Here is a 24543-nt window from a genome sequence, read left to right on the forward strand (position 1 = left end):
CCCAATTTTGCTGATCTTTGCAAAGAACTACCTTGTGGTTTTAATTTTTCTCTTATTCTTCTGTTCTCTATCTTACTGATTTCTGCTTCCTTTGGATTTACTTTGGTTTTTACAGCTTCTTTTCATAGTTTCTTTCTTTTTTTAAATGTAGAGACAGGGTCTTACCATGTTGCCCAGGCTGGTCTTGAACTCCTGAACTCAAGTGATCCTCACACCTCAGCCTCCCAAGTAGCTGGGACCAGAGGAGCACACAACACATCTAGCTTTGTTTCATTGTTTCTTATGGTGCAAGCTAAGATTTTGATTTGAAACCTTCCTTTTTTTTCCCCTGATATAGTCATTTAAAGCCATAAATTTCCCTCAAGAATTGATTTAGCTGCATCCTATACATTTTGATATATTGTGTTTTCCTTTTCGTTCCATTTAAAACTTTTTTTAGTTTTTCTTGATATTTCTTCTTTAACTCATACAAAACTTAGAAGCATACGGTTTAATTTTCAAATATTTGTGGATTTAGCAGATCTCCTCCTATTGTTGATTTCTACTTTGATTGTTATGGTGATTATAATCAGTGTACAATGTAATTCAGAATACATTGTATGAATTCAATCCCTTTAAATGCTGAAACTTGTTTTATGGCCTAGCATGTGATCTTTCTTGGAGATTGTTTTGTGTGTACTTGATAAGAATGTGTGTTCTGCAGTCACTGGGTGAAGTGTTCTATACATGTCAGTTACAGCTTGTTCGAGTCTTCAATGTCCTTGCTAGGTTTCTATAAACCATGGAGAATGGAGTATTGAGCCTCCACTTACTATTGCTAAATTGTCTGCTTTTCCTTTCAATTCAGTTCAATTTTGTTTTCTACATTTTAAGGCCGTTATTAGTGCATATACATTTGTAATTGTTACAGCTACCCATGTACTATCACTATGAAACATTTGTCAGTCCCTAGTAAATCTATCTTAATATCCATTTTGTCTGATATTTAATATTGCCAATCCAGCTCTTCTGTGGTTACTGTTGGTATGGTTTATCCTTTTCCATCCTTTGTCTTTCAATCTGTTCGTGTTTTTTAATTTAAGGTGTGTCTCTCACACACAGAAGATCCAACTTAATGGAATTTGCCTTTGGTTTGGCATGTTTAGATATTCACTTTATTGACATGGTGGGTTTATATTTGCTATTTTGCTACTTGTTTTCTAGATTTACTGTCTTATTTGTTCTTCCTTTACTGCCTTCTTTTGTGTTAAATGCTTTTTGCTGTACCATTTTAGTTTCTCTACTTTCTTTTCTGTTTTTAGGATTTTTGTTTTTTTTAGTGGTTGCTGTATCCCTACAATATGTATCTTATCACTTAATATATCACTTATAAGATCATTTATCTACTTCAAAACAGTAGTAACTTTAATTTAGCAAAAGGCAGAAACTTTGCTCCACCATAGCCCCCTTCCTTTGTCTATTATCGTCATAAATATTTAGATATTGCTTCTATGTGTGCTAAACCCAATAGCATGGTTTTATAATTGTTGCTACATGCAATTTTATGTCTTTTAAATAATATATATATACATGTATATATACACATGCAATTTTACGACTTTTAAATAAAATATATAAATGCAATTTTGTCTTTTAAATAAATACACACATACAAATGTATATGTATACATACATACATATGTATATATGTGTATGTGTATATATATTTTATTTAAAAGACATAAAATGTATGTATATATGTATGTGTATATATATTTTATTGAAAAGACAAAATTGCATGTATATATATACATGTACATATTTTTTATTTAAAAGACATAAAATTGCATGTAGCAAGAATTACAAAACCATGCTATTGGGTTTAACACATATAGAAACAATATCTAAATATTTATGACAATAATAGACAAAGGAAGGGGGCTATGGTGGAGCAAAGTTTCTACCTTTTGCTAAATTAAAGTTACTATTATTTTGAAGTAAATGATCTTATAAGATAAGTGATGTATTAAGTGATAAGATGCATATTGTAGCAACCACTAAAATAAAAAAGAAACCCTAAAAACAAAAAAGAAAATTAGTAGAGAAACTAAATGGTACAGCAAAAGCATTTAACACAAAAGAAGGCAGTAAAGGAGGAACAAATAAGACAGTAAATCTAGAACAAGTAGCAAAATAGCAAATATAAACCCACCATGTCAATAAAGCGAATATCTAAGCATGCCAAACCAAAGACCGATTCCGTTAAGGTGGATCTTCTGTGTGTGAGAGACACACCTTAAATTAAAAAACACGAACAGATTGAAAGACAAAGGATGGAAAAGGATAAACCATACCAACAGTAACCACAGAAGAGCTGGAGTGGCAATATTAAATATCAGACAAAATGGGTATTAAGGCAGATCTACTATCTATCTTAATAGTAAGATAGGGACTGACAAATGTTTCATAGTGATAGTACATGAGTAGCTGTAACAATTACAAATGTACATGCACTAATGGCCTCAAAATATAGGAAACAAAATTGAACTGAATTGAAAGGAAAAACAGACAATTTAGTAATAGACAATGTATATATATATATGTGTGTGTATATATATATTTTATTTAAAAGATAAAATTGCATGTAGGTGTATATATATATATTTTTTATATATATATATATATAGTGTCTTTTCTATGAACTCATATCTACAATTTTCAGTGTTCCTCATTTCCTCCTTGGACTTACGTTACTACCTGGCGTCATTTCTTTCCACCCTGAAGGAATTCCTGTGTATTTCTTGTAAGGCAATTCCGCTAGCAATAAACCCTCCCAGTCTTTCTGTATTTGGGAATGTCTTTATGCACCTTCATTTTTGAAGGATAATGTTGCTGAATTCTTGGTTTACTGCTGCTTCTTGATTTCAGCACTTTGTGTCACTCTAAATAATCTTCTGTCCTCCATGTTTTGATAATTAGTTAGACATTAATGCTTCCTTCTATGTAAGTTATTTTCCTTTTACTGCTTCCAAAATTTTCTTGTTTTTGTCTTTCAACAATTTGGTTAAGTGTGGATATGTCTAAATATGTCTAAGTGTAGACCTCTTTGTATTTTCCTATATAGGGTCTGTTGAGTTTCTTGGATGTGTAAGTTAATTCTTTTCATCAAATCTGGAAAGTTTTAGCCATTATTTCTTTTTGCTGTCCCTTTCCCTTTCTCCTCTCCGTCTGGAACTATCATTATATGTATACTGGTACATTTGCTATTGTCTTACAGATTTCTATAGTCTGTTCATTTTTTCCAATTTTTATGTCTATTTTTCTGATTCAATAATTTCTATTAATTTAAGTTAATTTATTCTTTCTTCTTCTATCTCAAATTTGCTGTTAGCTACTTCTTTTTTTTCTAGTGAATTTTTCATGTCAGTTATTGTATTTTTCAACTTGTGACTTCTACTTAGTTCTGTTTTTTTAAAATATACTTTCTCCTTATTACAGAATCTCTTTGTTGATTCATTTTTGTCACTTATTTAATTATTTAAACACAGTTTCATTTTGTTCTTTGGAAATATTTACAATAGCTGCTTTAAAGTCTTTGTAAATCCATTGTCTGTGTACACTCGGAGACAATTTCTCCTGATTGCTTTTTTTTTTTTTCTGAATATGGGACATATATTTTTGTTTGTGTATGTCTTACATTACACTTCACTGAAAACAGGACATTTTAGATAGCATATTTTAGCAACTCTAGAGTCTGATTTTTTCCCCATGAAGTTTAACATTGCTGTTGGATTGTTTGTTCTTTGTTTGGTAACTTGTTTCAGTTAGATCTGTAAAGTTGCTAAGTTCCCTTCCCACTCACTGCACTGTAATGTGCAGCTGCTGACAACTTTCCACATTTTTTTTTCTTTTTAAAGCTGGCTTTCTCAGGGTCACCCCTGTGTCTGCATAGCTTATGGGTCAACCAATGACTGAACAGAGGTTGTATTCAAATATCTCAGCCCTTCAAGCTTCTGTTCTCTGTCAATGCATAGGAGAACACACTCAAAGTTTAGGCCACAAAACCACATCTGCCCTGGATTTTACTTTCTGCTGGGCCCATTCCCTGTTCCTGTGCACATTTATGCAGCCTCAGGATCAGTCCTCATGGTTTACCCCACCCTGGCAAAACCTTTGCACCTGATCAAGCAGGAAGGGGAGATTGAAAGCAGCCCTGAGTCAAGAGTCCCCACTCTTCTTTCCCAGAGTTCAGCTGTTTTTTGTTTGTTTGTTTGAGACACAGCCACACTCTGTTGCCCAGGCTGGAGTGCAGTGGCACGATCTAGGCTCACTGCAACCTCTACCTCCCAGGTTCAAGCAATTCTCCTGTCTCAGCCTCCCGAGTACCTGGGACTACAGGCATCCACCACCATGCCCAGCTAATTTTTGTATTTTTAGTAGAGACAGGGTTTCACCATATTAGCCTGGTCTCAAATTCCTGACCTCAGGTGATTCATCCACCTCAGCCTCCCAAAGTGCTGGGATCACAGGCGTGAGCCACCGTGCCTGGCCAGTTCAGCTATTTTTTAAGCATAAATACCTTTCGGATTGTTGTATCCTTTGATCCATTTCCAGAGCACTGAAATGATAGGTTTTTCACCAAATCTGTCTAATTTCATACTTTCTGGGGGAAAGAAACTCTGCCAACTAACTTATGAAGCCACAGCCACTCAAATTTAAGAATACTCACAGTAAATATTTTTTTCCACAGAATGTAGTCAAGTGCAACTGAAATATTAAATTATTTATTTACAATATTTGTAATCCAATATACAGGAAATTCCACTCTTGGACGTTAACCAAAACTTCTATTTCTTCTCTTTCTTTTTCATTATTTCTAATTTTTCTTTCATTCATGATTAATTCAATTATTTGCATGATAAGTATCAATTGTTTGCTATTATATGCCAGTCCACTACTTTTTTAGAATTTTGTTGACCTATGCCAATAGCAGTAGCCTCATTCTTCATTAGCAGCCCTATAATTCCAATATATGCTTCATCAAATTGCAAATTACTGTGTCATGAATGTTCCTCACTGTCCCATCAGTAATGCTAACAAAGATATACACGACATTTACCACATGCCAGGTATTATTCTAAGTGGTTATGACAGGTTAACTCATTTAACTCACAACTCTATGAATAGCTACTATTATCTCTATTTTATAGATAAGAAAAGGGGAATTAAGTAACTTGTTTAAGATCAAACAGGTAGTAAGTGGCAAAGACAAGATTTGAATTCAAGCATTCTGATTCCAGAATCCATGCCTTAACAACATTACACTGCCTCATGAAAGTGAGATCTGCAAATGCTAAGAATCTATTACTTCACTTGGGTATAACTAAATCCATAAGGGGAATGAAGCATACACTTCAAAAGACTATACTAACAGTCTTTTACTTGAAATTATGTCTAGCACTCAAACTGAACCATACTACACTGTTTATTAAACCTAATTGCTCAAATAATTTTTATATTAGTAGTTGCTACGATTTGTTAAGAGAAAAGCTATTGTTATAAAACAAACATCATAGGAATATCCTACGTGTATCAAATCCACTTTTACAATCAGACAATTTATGTCTACTGACTGAAATGTGGAAGGCATCAAACATTTTAATATAAATCTAACATTTCAAATATTTGTAAGAATTAACTGCAATGACAGCATTATATTTAGTATTTCAGGAAACATATAAACATGTAAGTTCTTTCTTCTTCATTATAAACAACTGGTTTCTTTCTAAAATGTTACTTTAAATGTGAAATTCTAAAGGTTCATATTTTGACTTTTACTAAAGTCAATTTAATTGGTTCATGAACTCCTCTATACAATTGCAAGTATAAATCTATAGGCAAAAGTGTAATTGTTTTAACCATGACTATCTTGCTTATTCTGCTGTTTTAAAGGCTATAATACATCTCAAGAGAGGTCACAGAAAGATTCTACTGCTTAAGAAAATGTCAGCCAGTGGCACATTCAAGTTAATGAATCCAAGACAGCAGCTGCCAACCTCCTTTCTCCTGAAGAACAGGCAACAGAGCTGAGCAATGAGGGCACAAAACATTTGTTTTGGTCTTTTCCTCACAAAATTTCTTAAAACTGACCAAGCAACTGCGTCATAATTAACTAATGTACATGCTAAAGCACAAACATACATGCTCTGAGGAATTTTTTTTAAGATTGCATTTAAAATGTAATTATGTTTACTTTGGCACCATTCGCTTGACTTGGACAGATAAATGAACCAGGGGTACGGGGATTATGAAATCTAACAAGAAAGCAAGGAGTTAAAGACCAAAGAGGAGAAAATTTCCCCCAAGTAGAATTATTTCCATATAAATCATTTTGTGATTTTTTTTTTAAAGTGACCTCTATGACCTGTGAGGTAGTGGAAAAGGAAAGTCAAAATGACAAATTGCTAATCATGCCAAGAGACCCCTTTTCCCTTTCCTGATGATGTTTCCTCAACATGAGTGGTAGTTTCCTTAGGCAGGCCAATGACATAATGCTGATTTACTATATAAGCTATACATATCTGAGTTTGGAGACTTACCATACCTTAAGCCTAGATTCCTTTACAACATAACTTCTAATAAAGACAAAAGCAGAACTTGATAACTTATTATGGGGAATTCTATTTTTAGTATTAGATAATAACGACTACTTCTTTAAGGAAGAGAAACAAAAAAATAGCAGTTGCTAGTCTTTCCTAAATTATTTACTAAAAAATACTTTGAATTTATCTCGTGCCACAACAAATAAGATGAAATCAAATGAATAGCTGCTCTTTTTTCCCATTAGAATGAAATGTTTTATGTATCTCTTCATTACCTCTTAATCTAAAGTGCTCTAGGTATTCTCATCTCAGCATTTCCAACCTGATTGTTTCTTTATAGTTTACATACTCGGCAAATTAATCTTCCTGAAGTACAACTCTAAACCTTTTACTCTTCTCCACAAACTCCAAATCTCTTTTTTTTTTTTTTTTTTTTTTTTTTTTTTAAGACAGAGTCTCACCCAGGCTGGAGTGCAGTGGCGTGATCTCGGCTCACTGCAAGCTCCGCCTCCCAGGTTCATGCCATTCTCCCGCCTCAGCCTCCTGAGTAGCTGGGACCACAGGCACCCACCACCACACCCGGCTAATTTTTTGTATTTTTAGTAGAGACGGGGTTTCACTGTGTCAGCCAGGATGGTCTCGATCTCCTGACCTCGTGATCCACCCGCCTCGGCCTCCCAAAGTGCTGGGATTACAGGCATGAGTCACTGTGCCCGGCCAAATCTCAAATTTTAATGAATTAAATATTATCACTCTATTCTTGTGTTTGTGATGATAGAACCCCATAAGAGAACTCCAACTTATCTTTTTATGCTCACCTACTACCCATATCTTTACTTATCTCTCTAGTCCAGATAAATCAAACTTTTGTTTCCTAAACTTGGGTCTTTCAGACTCCTTCCTTGCCTTTGCTCAAACCATTCATTCCACCAAGACTGTTCTCCCCACATCCTGCCTTGCCATGCTGAAATTCTAAGGCCCAGCAAAAGTAGCGTCCATTCCACGAAAACTTTCCCTAATACTACCGTTCCACTGATTATATCTGCCTCCTTCTTTTGACTTGCCATAGTATTTTTTAAAACTCTTTGACAGCCTTTATCAATTTCCATGTGGTATGGTTATTTACGTGTCTTACCTTTGTAGCTTATAGCATTGTGCCTTGTATATAATATTTGTTGAATGAAAGCAAAATCACTCTTCAAGAGAATACTAGTTAATTATCTTCCTAATATACGCTCCCCTGCCCTTTTTTCTTTCAATTTTTGTTTTCCCTGATTTTTTTAAAAAAATCCACGTTTCATTACATAATTTTAGCTCTTGATCTTTTTCAAATAACTTTTTCCATTATATTTTTCATCAAAGTATAAGGATCCCAGGCCTGCTTGTTCCAGCTGATAGCCCAGCAATGGGCCTGTCACACCAGAGTACTAACAACCCTCAATATACTCAGCAAAATTCACTACACAAAACTAGAGGAGTAATTTAAGTATGGGGAATCAATCTAAGCAGCTCACTGGAGTTCCAAGCCTCTCTCTGGGATACTGAACTTTAATTATCAATGGTCTCTTTCTTCAAAGCCACCAGAAATGTAATCATTGACACCAATGCCCAAGTTCCACCAATGATGAAGTATCTAACTTGACAAGATTTTCTAATATGCCCCTCCTAAGCTACCTGAGTAGCTTTATAAATAACCCGAGTAAATTTATAAATAAGAATTAAAAACTGAAAACAGCCATTCATAGAAGGTTACAAAATGCAACTGCAAAATTAGAGCAGCCCCAGACAAGCTAAAAGCAATACTCAAATCACAGAGTTATACAAATATACAGAATTGACTAAACGTGAGTCCTGAATTTTGGGAAAAAAAATTAATACCAAGAAGTTTTAACTATACTCTCTGACCCAATCAATACTTTGATGATAGCAAAAGCCTGAAAATATACAGTATTAATTCTGAATGCATCTTTGTTTTAGGTTAAATGGGTTTTTCTTGCTCCAAACTAATCTCTTTTTAAGGTTTTGGAGGTGTGGGCTCTGCTAATCTGCATGGTTGATAAACCTGGCCAATAGGTCAATTAAATTACCTGTTGAATGAGTGAGCGAGCCTCTTCAGAGACACATTCTGGCATGTTCAAAGTAGTGTGAGTATTTATTCCTGCTGGATGGCATTCAACCAGAGTCTGAAACAATCAATCAGGCACACTTCTTATCCCAAATAACATCGTATTTTGTTATATCATAGGATTTATGGACAGCAAGTACAGAGAGCTCAACAACCATTTTAACTGGAGGTGTAGTAATCAACACAGTGCCGCCTAAGCTGTTTAGGATGAGGGCTATGAGCCTATAGAACTTTTAACTGAAATGAAGACAATCACCATGATCATATCATAAGCTTATGCTACTGTCCCATCGTCCTTGGTTATAAAATTAATGGCTCAGAATATTATAGAAATGCTTAAATTATACAAAACTAAAAAGGGATTTGATCCCTTTAAAATGTTTTAATGTTTTAAAAACTCTTCAAAGTTTAGAATTTGTTAGTCATAATACTTTACATACATATATAGCGCTTTACAGTGTAAATGTATGTAAAGGTGATTTGTAAACTCTCCAACAATCTTAGGTCAGTATTATCTACACACGTAGGTAGATGACTATTTACAAAAGCGTAACTGTTCCTTTCCTCTGTTTTCTTCCCAGGAAGCAATCTGCACAATACTTTATTAAAGTCTACTAACTCAAACATTATACTCAAAAGTCATTCATCTGAGAGTATAATTTCTGTCCTTAAGCTAGAACAGATAAGAAAAATTTATGGTACTGAGAAAAAGATAATGCTAACTTTAATATCTACATTAATTTTCTTAAATACGAATTCCCTCCTGGTTTCAGACAAAGATGTTTAAAACATCCAGAGAATTTTAATACATCCTTACATAAACCTTACAGATTTGACCCTGTTAAAGCTGAATCATGGAAAATTAAAAGAAAAAGGTTTAGTCATATTTCACTATGAAATATTGTGACATAAAATAATTTTACCATCAATTTATTCAATGTAATGCAATCCAACTTTAAAAAAAAATCTGGAATCTTGATAAACTTGCATTTCTCTACCTGCTTTCGGTATCAAAGTTTTTCTTGCTTAGTCCCTGATTTAAAAACTAAGGGTGAAGGCTAATGTTCTCAATTTGAAATCAAGGTAGCATCTGAGTAAATTTATTAAACGTCCAGGTCCCTGCTTACCTTGCCAGTGAGAAGTTCAAAGAGGACAGCACCCAAACTCCACCAATCACAGGCTTCAGTTTCTTCAGTGATTGCTCCAACCTCTAAACACACCAAAAAAGGTTGATATTAAAATTCCAAAGGTCAATTAAACTTTCAAAATTAACATGTATTAGCAAGGTGACCTTTTTAATGCTGAGAGGGCATATACTAAATACTACTGGGCTTTCAAAATTCCTGAAAGTTACTTATCCTTTTGGTCACCTACTGTGGTTGCATTTTTTTTTTTTTTTTGATGCAGTCATATATTAAACTCAGACATTTGTTCTTCAGTTGATAGAGGGACACCTTCAAGATGCTTTACTTAAAAGTTATGTGAACCTACTAGATCAGCATTTTGCTTAATTTCTTACATTTGAGAAAGTATAGCCAATTCTACCTCATGGGTGACATTTTTGTTTCAGAAATAAAGATTCTTCAGGTTCTAAAGAAACTTTAAAAATTATCTAAACCAATATTAATTATCCTTTTACTTGCAGGTTAGAAAGCAGAGAGATGAAATGCCCTGTCCAATGTCATATTGTAGCAGAATGAAGACCTAGTTTAGAGTATCATCTTCCCTTTCCTATGTAATCAGTTGTTTTCAACCAAAGGAGGAACATGTGAAATGCAAATCTACCCATTTTGCTAAAGTACAGATAGATATATTATTTTAAGCCATGGCTGAAACTATTGGCCAAGATAAAGGATTTTAGAGTATCTACAAATTACACTTTTATCTGTGTTATCCCTATCTCTCGCCAGCACAAGTTCCTGAAATGTAATTTGAGTTTTCAGGTGTCATCTTTCAGGTTCCTGCACCAATCAGCAACAACTCTTCATTTCACCATTTTTTTTTTTTTGAGGCTTTTAGCCCTTAAGTTATCTTGTGCTTTCCTAATGGCATTAAATTAGTCCCTAAGCCTTGCCAATACCTGCCCTTTCATTTCCAACTGAGTAAAAAAAAAAAAAAAAAAAAATCTACCATTTGACTATAGGTAACCCACAATTCGTAACTATTTTCGAGTTTATAAGTAGTTAGGTTGGAACTTGGAAAGTAAAACATGTAAGTGGTACTCAGATGCCTAGCCTTTTAACTAGTGCTTAGTCAATCTATTTGTGTGGGAGAACCCCAAACTTACAAAATAGCTTGAGCAATAATCTTAAAGCAAAAGTCACATGGACCAGAAAAAGAGTCATTCCTATGCAAAACACTGAAATTACTCCATTCAGCAACCTTTTTCTATATCCCTTTTTCTGAGGTTCAAACAGCCTATATGGAACTCTACCCCTTCACAGCCCTTTCTGAGCCCACCCTCTTCCTAAAGTGCTTCATGCCAAATCACAGTTTCCGTTCTCCAACTAGCCGCTCTCAACTAGGTAGTAAAAAGAAAGGAGATTATTAACTAATTCAAACTAGTAAGTGAATGACTCGAAGTCTCCTAATGTTCTTAGAACTCTTTGCATTTATAAAACAGTTGCTTGTTTGAAAAATTGAGAACTACCTAACAATAGAGATTTAATCATATATGTTGTGGCACATCTGTATGATGGATAACTACTACATAACCATTTTAAATAGGGCTGGGCGCGGTGGCTCACGCCTGTAATCCCAGCACTTTGGGAGGCTGAAGCGGGTGGATCACCTGAGGTCAGGAGTTCAAGACCAGCCTGGCCAACATGGCAAAACTCCATCTCTACTAAAAACATAAAAATTAGCCGTGTGTGGTGGCGAGCGCCTGTAATCCCAGCTACCCAGGAGGATGAGGCAGGAGAATCACTTGAACCCGGGAGGCGGAGGTTGCAGTGAGCTGAGATCGTGCCATTGCACTCCAGCCTGGGCAACAAGAGCGAAACTCCATCTCAAAAAAATAAATAAATAAATAAAAATTAAAAAACAAAAAATAAAATAAAAAAACACTTACATATACTTAAGTGAATGTTTGTATATAAAAACATATAAAAAGCTATAAAACAATAGCTTTTTAAAAAGCTGTAAAACAATACAATTCTAATTTTTAAAGTATACATTTAGAAAAAAGACTGGTAAGAAAATATGACAAGATGTTTTACTGATTTGCCTCTGCGGTGGTTAGATTTTTTTTTTTTTTTTTTTGAGAAGGAGTCTCACTCTGTAGCCCAAGCTGGAGTGCAGCAGCGCAATCTTGGCTCACTGCACCTTTCACCTCTGGGGCTGAAGCGATTCTCCTGCCTCAGCCTCTCAAGTAGCTGGGACTACAGTTGCACGCCACCACACCCGGTTAATTATTTTGTATTTTTAGTAGGCACGGGGTTTTACCATGTGCCCTGTGTAGTCTCGAACTCCTGAGCTAAGGCGATCTACCCGCCTTGGCCTACCAAAGTGCTGGGATTACAGGCATGAGCCACTGCACCCGGCCAGCGAGATTTTTTTATTACCTACATGAATATGTAATTGATACAAATCTTTAAATTTTTAAAGTACAGCAAGATGATATGAAAACATTGAGGCTCGCTGGAAAAGTTACTCTGGAGCAGGGAAGACAAAACTACGTAAACCAATCCTCCCTTCTGTTCACCTGCATGGTTTTTTCCACAACTTTAATGCATGAAAAAGAACAATGAACTAGGAATCAGGAGTCCTGAGTTGAGTCAAGAAATTCACTTGATCTCATCTATAACATGAGGGTTAGAGCTGAGGGGCTCTAGGAGTTCTATGATTTGATACTCAAGGATTCTCTACAATAATGATACTCATGAAGGACATATCCCTGGATGCTCTCTTTCAAAGTACATATGCTACCCCTCCCAGATGCAAATACATTGCCCTCACCCCCATTCCCATTTCACAGGGAGCCACTATCACCTTTGGAAGTGTACTCTTAGACTTTATAAAGGGTGTGTGTTCTTAGAAATGTTAGCAAAGTAAAAGGGAAATTTATCATAGTTCTATCATAAAATATAACCTTTTGTACATTTCCTTCCAGTCTAAAACAAGCAATGAATGACATCATTTCCCTGCTCAAAATTCTCACTGACCATTAGATAACATTCAAATTTCTTGCTTAATCAGGTATATATATACAATTCGGCTTCCATAATAAGGTATCAACCCATCAAATTCATTCAACCAACACACATGAAGCAGCATAAACTAAGCACTCTACTAGGCACTATTCCTCCACAAAATTCTATGCCTTGGCCACATTGTTAAATAATGTGAAGCTATAATCAGTTTTCCTCCTAGTTAGTGGTTTTATTTCTTAAGTATCATTTTGTTCAAGAATTTCATTTACTCCATTTTTTTAAATCATATCACAAACAGTGTATACTTCTTAGTATTACAAGCATCACCTGAAGTCAGGAGTTTGAGACCAGCCTGGCCAACATGGCGAAACCCCATCTCTACTAAAATACAAAAATAGGCTGGGTGTGGTGGCTCATGCCTGTAATCCCAGCACTTGGGAGGCCGGATCATGAGGTCAGGAGATCGAGACCACCCTGGCTAACATGGTGAAACCCTGTCTTTACCAAAAATACAAAAAATTAGTCAGGCATAGTGGTGGGCGCCTGTAGTCCCAGCTACCCGGGAGGCCGAGGCAGGAGAATTGCTTGAACCCAGGAGGCAAAGGTTGCAGTGAGCCGAGATCACGCCACTGCATTCCAGCCTGGGCAACAGAGCATGACTCCATCTCAAAAAATAAATAAAAAATAAAAATACAAAAATTAGCCAGGTGTGGTGGTGCGCACCTGTAGTCCTATCTATTTAGGAGGCTGAGACAGGAGAATCACTTGAACTCAGGAAGCAAGGGCTGCAGTGAGCCAAGATCACGCCACTGGACTCCAGCCTGGGCGACAGAGTAAGACTCCATATTAAAAAAAAAAAAAAAAAAGTTTTACCTGTTTACATCAAGATCCAAAGTTATCTGTCAGCCATCAGTTTTAAAAACTTTCCATTTATAATGCTGCTTTGTTCACAGTAGGTACACATTGTATAATGATAGCAGCAATAATAATATAGCAGCTACCGTTTCCTGGCTGTTCACTACATGTAAGAAACCGTATTGAACACTTTACAGGAATTATTTACAATCTCTAAGCAACCTTATGGAAGAACTTATTTGGGTATGGTGACTTTGGGAGAGAATATTGTATTTATGTGTCCAGGAAGAAGCAGGACAGTTGATCCAGTTAGGTTCAAGAAATGTAAAAATTAATGAGATGGTTTATAGGGTTTCGTAACACGTGCTAAGGAGCTCTAGACTGAAGCCACATTCTTAAGTCTCTGCTCATGAGGTTCCCCATTAAAACTGAGCAGAGGATTGCCCAGATGGGTCTGTCTAATCAATGGCTAACATATTTATAAAGGTACCCTTTAAATTCAGCAAAAGGTTCAAAGTGCCATCAACAATGTAGCCTAGATCCTCAAAAGCTACATGTTTGTTTGTTTTCCACACCACTGCAGGGAACATGCACCCCAGACGAAATGTGTTAGTGGGGAGGCGTAGGGGGAGTGTGTTCTTGAAGCCACAAGGTAAGCACACTGCATATTCCTGAGTCTCAAAGACTTGTATATGGGGAGGGGATGCAGTATTGTTTTACAATTACTATTTTTTAAAATAAATAAGACCTATTATGGAACACAATGTAAAATTTGCATGGATGTGCAAGATAAAAAGACTTCAAAGAAACCTCAGAATCTTATTTCACTGGTCCCCTGAGATACTCATTTCATATCACCTCTACAGTCAAGTACATAAGTAGAAAAATTTGAGAGGCACTTCCTGAGACAGACAAGGTGGATTCCTGTATTGGTTTCTGTGAACTTGCTCAACTGCAGAGTCTAAGAACTAGGCTTTATGCTGCTTTGAAATCCCTAAGTAATCTTCTGCCAGGGTCCTTAACAGGTAAATAACGACCAATGTACTGCTCCAAATGTGGATTGCCACAGTGTCTGATAAGCCCCAATTGAATGGGAGGCAACACAGACAGCAGGAAGAGACCTAAGAATCTCCTAGAGGAAGCCTGTGGACCCACAGCCTGTGGGCTGAATGCAGCCCAATGCCAATTTGTAAACTTTCTTAAAACATGATGAGATTTTTTTGCGACTTTTTTTTTTTTTTTTTTTTTTTAGCTCATCAGTTATCATTAGTGTTAGTGTATTTTATTTGGCCCAAGACAATTCTTCTTTCAGTGTGGCCCAGGGAAGCCACAAGATTGGACACCCCTGCAAAGTTTACTTATATTCCCACTCTTCAGTGGGCTTGCTAGGCTAGTCCAAGACACCAAGTGGCACCTGAGATAACTGTTGGAGACACTTTAGTGCTGTCAACCACAGTCTACCTCTGTCACTCCCCATTTTCCATCTTTCCTGGATCTTCATCTCTTCTCTCTTCCACAGACAGCCTGCTTCATTTCCTCCCCATTGACTTTCTTTCTTGCCTCCTCTTGGATATGATTAGTCCAGCTTTCTAACAGCACTTAGGTCTAAGGAGACTGCTGGTCCCATCTAAGAAAAACTGCTTTTGAAACTATGAAGGCAGCTAGGCTGAATGTCATCTTTAATCATATTGGAGTAATAGAGAAGGATAAGAACTGTAAAAAGGTAAATTGGTTTTTCATGGAAACCAGAAAAGAAGACATTGAACAATTTTTAAATCCATCCCCTTAACAGTGCAGCTTGAAACTGTTCAAAATGACTTTATATCAAGCAGGGATTCATTAATTAATGTGAAATTGATATCACGACCAACTGTCCTTGATTTGCATACATGACTCTAAGCTACGACAAAGAGTTCTGTATTTAGGCTGTATTTAGGTAAGATACAAAGAAGAACTTCCTAACAGCTAGGAAGCTTAAATATGAGAACAGGTGAAGGTAAGTACTTGTAGAATTTCTTCTTTATAGGTGTTAAAACAGAAAAAAAAAATTCAATTATCAGAACAAAGGACTTTATTTGGTTGCCCTTTTAAGATCCTTAAATATCAGTAATTCTTAGATTAAAAATTTTAAGATATACACTGAAACCATATTGCCAAAAAGAAACCTGAGGTTGTGTGGCTGTCAAAGACCACTACTCTAAAACTACTTTACTTGCAAACTCTATATAAAAAAACCTAAGCATAAACCAACAACACTGATTTATATATAAAGCAACATGATAGTTACTACAAACATCAGGTATATGTGCCTAAAATCAAAAGTAGAGAATGAAAAGAAATACCATGTAAGTCTCTGAGGCTATTTTAAAAGAATAACACAGCGAAGCTGAGAAATCCCCTTTAACTCCTACCTCAAATTTGAAAAATCTCTGGAAACAAGCAGAAAAACATTTTGTTTTGTTTTCTTTTTTTTTTTTTTTTAAGGTTCTCATTCTGTCACCTAGGCTGGAGTGCAGTGGCAGGATGACGGTTCACTGCAGCCTCGACCTCCTGGGCTCAGGCAATCCTCCCACCTCAGCCTCCTAAGTACCTGGGACCACAGGTATGCACCACCACACTTGGCTAATTTTTTTTATTTTTATTTTTTGTAGACAGAGGATTTCACCATGTTATTCAGGCTGGTCTCAAACTCCTAGGCTTAAGTAATTCTCCTGCCTTGGCCTCCCAAAGTGCTGGAATTACAGGCATAAGCCACCACGTTTGGCCTAGAAAAATATTTTAAAGGATAAACTCTAACACTTTTTTTTTGGTGCCAATTTTCAAAACATTTTTCCTATAAAACACAAGGTGTTAAGTTTCTGGGCATGCCCCATTCCCTACCACTACATTCTATAATTGCAATTTCTAGTCTTGGGAAAACAATATCCTTATTCTCCACAAGTGCAGTGGCACACTACGGGCATTAAGAAACATGATCAGAGAAAAATAAACTATTACCTCAGAAAATAATTTCTCAGTTTATTCCCATAAAAACTCAAAAAGAGATGGTGATATCAAAGAATCCTGGATTTTTATCCTTAAGTCAAACAGATGTATTGCCAAGGCTCTGGTTATGCTGCTGTTTGAGCTTGGCTGAGTATATCACTACGCTTCTCTGAAAATGAGAACAGCCAGACCTCTAACATTCTTTCAACCTCTTATAATCTGTAATTTTATGATCCTGAAAGTGTTTTCAAAAGCACTCATGAGCCTTTCTCATAACTTCTTCTCCCTCCATTAACCTAAGATGCCCAAAGAGTGGATTATGCTAAGATGAGCAAGCATTCCTCAATCTTCTTCCTTTTCTCTTTTCTATACACAGCCACTCCTCTCTTTCCCTAAAAGACTAATTACCTGGTGGTAAGTGAAATGAATCAGGGTCACTAAATCTAACCATTATCATCTTTTAATGTAATGGAGACACAGAATCAGTTCCTGATTAAATTTCAACTCATCCATAAATTTTTAAGGACATCAAACATGTGCAAACTGTTGAGTCAAATTCTAGAACTTTCACTTCAGTATTCTGATACTCTAACTACAACACAGAATCTTACTGATTCATACTAATGATTCAAACTATCATATTTCACAAGTGAATAAACAAGATTAAATAAAACAAAGATATCACAACATAAAATGTGCTTTGCCTACCTTTGCTTTACTCATGTTTAACACCTCATAGAACACTCTTCAATAAGCCAAGATATTTTTCAGAAAAATAATGCTGTCTTGGTAGCCCATATTGCCAAAGAGCTTGCTAAAACACAGAATAACAAAGTTTTATAGTCCTTATGATATTCAGAGTCTTCCAAGTCTCCCTCTTACAGCCAAAATAATAATGTTTACCCTACGTGCAACTATAATAATCTTAGCATCCAAAAGTAAAGGAGCAAAAAAGCAGAAAGCTTGAACTCAACCATAAGATGTCTATATAGCGATGAGAAAGGAAGGGAAAGAAGAACAGTACATACTCTCAGACTTGAAGAAGTTTGGAAGACATTGGAGAGACTATGTGATTCCAACATACTAAAATCATGATGTATGCTCCATGATGTATGCTTATCTAAGGGTACAGGCACTGCCTTTTAAGATTATACAATTTAAACTGCATAGATTTGTCAGACATGATGCAAAAATAACCAAAGACAGATCTAACACTATACTGGAAATTGTATACAAAATTGAGAAAACTAGAAACTGCAAGTTAAACTCAAGCTTTAAACAAAAACGTTTCCATAAAGTTTTATAAAGATGAAGCATCTTGCATTTTAAGCAATTGTGGGGCTTTCAACATCCCAAATTCAGAATTTGCTTTTCTTTAGAAGACATCACTGTTAAAATGCTTAATAAGGGAATTTGATATTCCACATTTACAGATACATGTTAAGACACACCATCAGACTGGTGAGGCCATTTGACTCAGTTCCCTGGTTTTTCCACTAAAGGAGAACCACATAAATCATCTAATTCTTCACTTCACCTTTACTAACAATATAGTTACCCATCCCCATTCCAAAAATTCCCAGAGACAAGTCCATAACCTCCTTCTGGCAATATGCTCCGTTGTTGGTATCTTCTCTCCCCATGAAACAGAAGGAAATACAGTATGTTCAGAATCTTCTTAGAAGAGAATTTCACTTATAGAGAAATTCTATTGTAATTTAGAACTCTTAAGCTATTTTTCTTAAGTAGGCTTTTTTAAATGAATAGAATCTTAAAAGCCTCATTTCTTTTCACTCTCAAAGTTATAGCAACTGTGGAACTGTTATTAAGAAGTCACATAAATTTAGTTAAAAAGCAGCAATCGTTGTAAATAAAGTGTTTATGTAATACTCAAATTAAACCAATAGTTAGATGCTGGAAGAATTTATCACATAAGTAACATAATGCTTTATCCAAATATCAGAATGACAGGCCAATCTTAAGGCCACAAGATCCACACAATACATTAAAATGATAATCAGTAGTAAATACACTAGGGAAGGAGGTGAAAGGTAAATATAGTTTTCTAATGCCACAGGATTCTTTTTCTCAAAATAATAAAAATGTTCACTTTAAATATTTGACCTTAAGGATTCCAAAGCTCTCTTTTGGGGAAAAAAAAAACCATACGGAACAAATAAGACAACATAAGAACAAAGGCAAATTCTTATAACCTTAAAATTAAGCACAATGTATACCTTTATTCTATCAGAAAGGAAGCTGGAATGTCTAAACTTTCTATAAATTCTTTAAGTGTTCAATTAGAAATGCTGTTACAATTGGTCAAGAATTTAACTTTCTTCTAAGGGAGTCAGACTTCATTAAATGGATTTAGGAGAAAGGTTAAAAAAATCTAATCTGTCATTGGTGACAACTTTGACCAAGGAAAAGAACATCTTTCTTTTGCAATGAGCATTCCATGTCAGCTAGGGCACAGAAACATTAGTACTGTGTTCCTATACAGACAATCTTTCCCTGCAGCATCTGTTGCTAATTGAAAGGGACTAGAATTACAAAATCCTAGTCCATTTCTCTCACCAGCTCTTGCTGTGTATAAAGATTTTCTATGCAGGAGCTGAGCATTAGTCTTCCACTGCAGCTGATGACTAAAGAGCAAAGAGAAAGAAACACAGAAGAAAGCATTTTTTGTATCCAACAATATATGGAACTAAACTGTGGGAAGGGGGACAGCTAAGCATGTCTTTTGTTAGCTCAGAAAATTACCATTCTATAAATACAACTATTCACCTATAAAGGTCTATTAACATCCTAGTTAACCAATTGTATATTTCTTCTGTTTGGGTAGACTCCTTTTCATGTAAATCTTCAAAAGTAACGGTCAATATTATACCAATTGTGTCTTTTATTTCTGGCTCCTAGGCACAGTGCCTGGGACACAGGAGGCATTTAATAAATGTTTGTTGAATAAATATATCAATCTTGTATTTTGTAGCACTGTCCATTCAAGGCACTCAAAGCACCACCAAAGCCCTCATCACATTCGTTTTCTTTACGTTCCATTGAGCATGCAGATCTACATCAAGTTCTTTTGCACTTTTACAAGTTGTAGGTTAAAAAGTTTAAAACATTATCTAAAGCATACTCAGCCGCAGGCAGAAACAAAGATTAGAGGATGAGTGGAGGCCAGTCAGCTGACTACACTATTCCAGGCAAGAGATGAAGGCAGCCTAAACTCGGGTGGTGGAATGGACACCTTCCAGTGCTCCCCATGCAAAGCACAATGACTGCCTCTGGATGGTACCGTTTGCTCTGGCATAGGTGGCGTGCGCTACATCAAGAAAAGAAAGCTGGGCTGGGCACGGTGGCTCACGTCTGTAATCCCAGCACTTTGGCAGGCCCAGGTGAGTGGATGACCTGAGGTCAGGAGTTCAGGACCAGCCTGGCCAACTTGTGAAACTCCATCTTTACTAAAAGTACAAAAAATTAGCCAGGTATGGTGGTGGCCGCCTGTAATCCCAGCTACTTGGGAGACTGAGGCAGGAGAACTGCTTGAACCTAGGAGGTGGAGGTTACAGTGAGCCGAGATCATACCATCGCACTCTAGCCTGGGTGACCGAGCGAGACTCTGTCTCGGGGAAAAAAAAAAAAAAAAGCTGAAAAACCCTGGGGGAATAAAGAAGACAGAACCGGGAGATAACTCAGGGTTTTTTTCTATTCCTGTTTAATTAAAGGAATTTAGGCACCTAATTCCATAAAATGTGCCACAAATTTGTAAGCTGGTTCTATCCGGCTGGTGAGCTGGTGAGATCATTTGTATCAATTAGAAATATTTTTTAAATGTTATCAAAAACAAATTCATTATTACATGCATTGTAGGACAACTACGCTACCTAGCCGGGGTATTATTTTAAATATAGAGACAAATTTTTTTAAGTTTTTGTATATGACAATAGAAAATGTTACAACCAAAAGCAAAACTAAAAGCCATAGCAACTATGACAATAAGATTTCATTTTAATTCCAGGTTTGGAATGCTCCTTTAATAGTTATAAACTAAAATATCAAAGTTTAATAGCTTAAAGTTTACAAGTTCAAAGATGCAAAGCTGTTCACAGGGGCCTTGTACTTGAAATGAGTCAAGTCAGACAGAAGAAACTTCCCTACAGCCTCACATTTCCGAGGCAGATCTTCATTCTTAGGTGACAGACTAACTAGAGCCTGGAATTTTCATTTCCTAGCCCATCCTTTCAAATGGGCATTTTGCTCCTTTTTTCTTATTTTATACTATTTCAGAAAACACTGACTGCCTAATTATCCATTCTCTATTCCATAAAGTCCTCCAGCATTGTACTCAATTGCTTATTCAAATGCCGTATTTGTTGAGCAGGGTACACGAACTGTTTGAAAGTTCCTGGAATCACATTACTCTAATTAGCGTATTATCCAAAGAAGACCAGCGACAGAGACTGGCACTGTCCAGAGGGAGAAGTCTGCAGCAGCTGGGGCCCCGTTCTTCTCCCAGTGCTGCAAGGTGACAGGGGAGATGTGGTGCTGCTCCACCCTACACACATTCGTTTTGGCTCACCTCGGTCTCTAGCCTCGCTTCCTGCCACCACCTCATTATTTATTCAGCTGGCTTTTAGGTAATTCAATTACCTGAACCCCTGGGCCTGCTGTATTGCGGGGAACTGGACCTGAGTGCGGACCACACTCAGCTAGTTCAGGCTAGGCTTGGCTATATATCTAACTCCACTTTTCTCCCACCACCTAGCTCTGAATTTCTTGTTGTCGTGGTGACCTGGCAACCATGTTCTGAGCTTCCCTGCAATTATCTGTACAACTTGGGTCAAAACGCCTTAATTCCACTTGATTCAGCACTCCAGAGCCAAGAATACTTGTTCAAGGGAGTTTATAGGTATCATTACTATACGGTTTTCTTGTGAGATAAAATAAGAAATGAGTAACTACCACATGACTTCTGGTTGACTGATTATAATTATAATTCTGAGCTCTAAACAATCTTGCTTACTCTCTCACCCTGTATTTCTAGTAGGAAAAAACTAACAGCATGCTCCATTTTCCATTGATCATATCACAACTCCATTCTGAAGAGCCATCGGGTGTCATAGTGTTACCCAACCAAAGCCATTACAGTTGATTGATGAGAAAAAGGCTAACTGAAAATTGTGAGAATGGCAGGCATAGCTCTCTCGCTCCCTTGCTCTCTCTCTGCCGCTCTGCTGCTGTGTTAGGCAGAGAGCTACATGCACTGCTATTAAAGGAGCTTCAGAAATCCTACTTGCCTTATCCTCACTCATTTTTTAAAACCTTAGCATTTTAAAACATTTATTTGAAGGAAGAATTTGTGAAGAATTGCTTAGAAGGACTAAGACCTGGTAACCTAATGGAGATTAAAATTTATAAAATGTTATGGGATACAGAAACTGATGATTTGATAAAAGTAGTTAGTCAATTGCTCTGGTATATAATGTTTGAGACTCAGCATTACATCTTTGTTAAACATCAGAGGCAAAAGACAGTTCACTTTCTTCTTTATAATAACGCAGTGGTAAGGCCAATTACTGAATAGTTTGACGAAAGTCAATTGACATATGAAAAATAAAAAGCATTACACTGTAGCTAATACTTTATAAGTCTCTAGTCTCATGTTCCTCTTCTGAAAAAGAAATTTGCCCAAGATCATCAAGAAAAAGGTTTGGGGTAAATAAAAGGTTAAGATTAACTTACTTTTAATAATCTAATCTAAAGCTTGACATAAACCCTCCACTCCAAATATCAGGTCGTACTATGAAATGTACAGAGATACTGTTTTTCACCTCTTCTGTATCAAAACATCAATTCATTGAACTTCTCTTGGGATGTGCTAATGCGTCAGTTGCTAAGATGCCAAATAACAGGGACTGAATTCTTCACTCTTACTTTGTCTCATTCTCACCACTGGAGACATATCACATTCTGGCCTGATAGGAGACTCATGATTTCAGACCAGTCTCTTTCAATATGGAGCAACCTTAACTGAGATGTGATGGTGACTGGCCCATGGATTCCAGGGTTCTAGACCCCCAAGTCCTCCTAAAGTGATCCTTTGATCTTCTTTGCACCACAAGGGCCTTGCCTAGACAAGGTAAGACTTACATTAACTTGAAGCCTTTTTTGCTTGTACTCTATACTCATATTACAAGTTTCATGGATATACAGTGGTGAAGTGTATCAAGAAATTTTCTTCAGTGGAAAAGCGTCACTATTCTATGGCAAACTGAAATATTAACTGGTTCTCCTGAAGAAGAAACAGATTTGGTTTTTCTGATGATAAAAACTGAGGGCAAAGAACTAAACATACTTGTTAATCATTCAAGGAAAACATTAAAATACTATGTACAAGAGAGCTAGCTATTGCTGAAGTTTTGCTTAAGGGTAAATAAAACAGTACTGTCTGAAACATAATATTTAAATATTAACCATAAATATTTTACTCAAAATTATTCCTATAGTTTCCTCTTGCTGCCACCTTCTTTCTGTTTTAGGAAAAAAAGTAGTATCTCCTGGTTATGTCATTATTATTTTGAAATATACATCTATATTTATTTGCTTTCCCTATCAATCTCACATTCTTAAAATTAGATTTCTCATGTTTGCTGAAATTATCCAGGTCCCATAAATTCTCATATCTAAATATTTCTTTCTTATTTAAACAATTTTCTTTGTTGAGAATCTTGACATTCAACTTTCACCCCAAACAAAAGTTGTTTTGGCATCATTCCTCTAAATGAAAGTATTTTCCATAAATCCCTTATTTCCACATGATATACTTTATGTACAAATTCTATAAATGAGTAAAAATATATACTCAGAAAGTCATCCAAATGAAATAACTTTTTAACTCTACTAACATTAGATAAGAAATCAGTATTTACCCTTGGGGGAAAAAGCCTGCCTTAATAAGATAAACTTCAATTTTGAGTACATTTTGTGTAAGGAGGATGTCAGATGATCTGACATCTGTGATTTTACTTACACCCAACAAATCTATTTTACTACTGTTAAATTGAGGCCTAGAAAGTCTTAAATAAATTTCCCGAGGTCAAGCAATGAGTTTATACCTGATCTGGGACAATATGCAGGTTTGGTAGTTCTCAATTCTGTGTAAATGTTCTAAACCTTAAAAACTTCTGAAAGCCTCAAGATATTTTAAACTATCCATGGTCTGAGTCCTAGTTTTAATTATCAGATACATAACTATTACATGGAGCTCCATGCCTATAAAGAAACAAATGCCACGGAAAGCATGTTTATGGAGAAGGGCAGGGGAAACTATTCCCCAAAACATATTCATGGATTATTTGATAAAGTCAGGCTAGAAGAACAAAGAAAAGTAGTCAATAAATGTCATGCTCTAAAACTGAATTTTTACAGATAGTTTTCAGCATGATTTTTCTATGTTTCACTTTTTACCGTCAGCTGTGAGCTGTTTCCAAGTGTGAAATTGCCTAAGAGAGGAAGCAAAGCTGTCATTTGACATCTGGGAGCATGGAGATCGGGCTGCAGTGAAAAGCCTTTTGGACTTCTTCAATTTACACATATATGCACCTATAAATCCTCAAGTCTGAAAAGTATTCAATGACAAATATTAATGTAAATTTCAAGCATTTCAAATTAAAGACTCATAATGGGGCAGAAAATAAAAGTGAAGGACACATACTGATAGGATACCATATCAACTTGTTCAAAACTAGAATGGGAAACTTAAGTGACTATATTAGGTTAACTAACACAAATAATTTTATGCACTTGTCTCAGATCGTATATTAAGCTTTCAAATATCATT

The 24543-nt window shown here is 36.0% G+C and overlaps 2 protein-coding genes across 19 annotated transcripts in view; one reads left to right on the plus strand and one right to left on the minus strand.

Moving 5' to 3' along the window:
* Nucleotides 1-24543, plus strand: part of SPATA45 (spermatogenesis associated 45) — an 800921-nt gene that overhangs the window by 379825 nt on the left and 396553 nt on the right. The gene's annotated exons all lie outside the window — the stretch shown is intronic.
* Nucleotides 1-24543, minus strand: part of RPS6KC1 (ribosomal protein S6 kinase C1) — a 212977-nt gene that overhangs the window by 3124 nt on the left and 185310 nt on the right. For 16 of the 18 annotated variants that reach the window (XM_050761602.1, XM_050761608.1, XM_050761596.1 and 13 more), the window contains 2 exons: nt 9834-9916; nt 8669-8764 (listed from right to left, as the gene is read on the minus strand). In XM_050761602.1, coding sequence (XP_050617559.1) covers nt 8669-8764; nt 9834-9916 — 179 coding nt within the window. Of the gene's footprint in view, nt 1-8668; nt 8765-9833; nt 9917-17405; nt 24322-24543 lie in introns of those variants that run through there. The other 2 variants (XR_007719871.1, XR_007719872.1) reach the window with 2 other exon arrangements.

Source organism: Macaca thibetana, chromosome 1 (genome assembly GCF_024542745.1).
Source record: "Macaca thibetana thibetana isolate TM-01 chromosome 1, ASM2454274v1, whole genome shotgun sequence".
NCBI lineage: Eukaryota > Metazoa > Chordata > Mammalia > Primates > Cercopithecidae > Macaca > Macaca thibetana.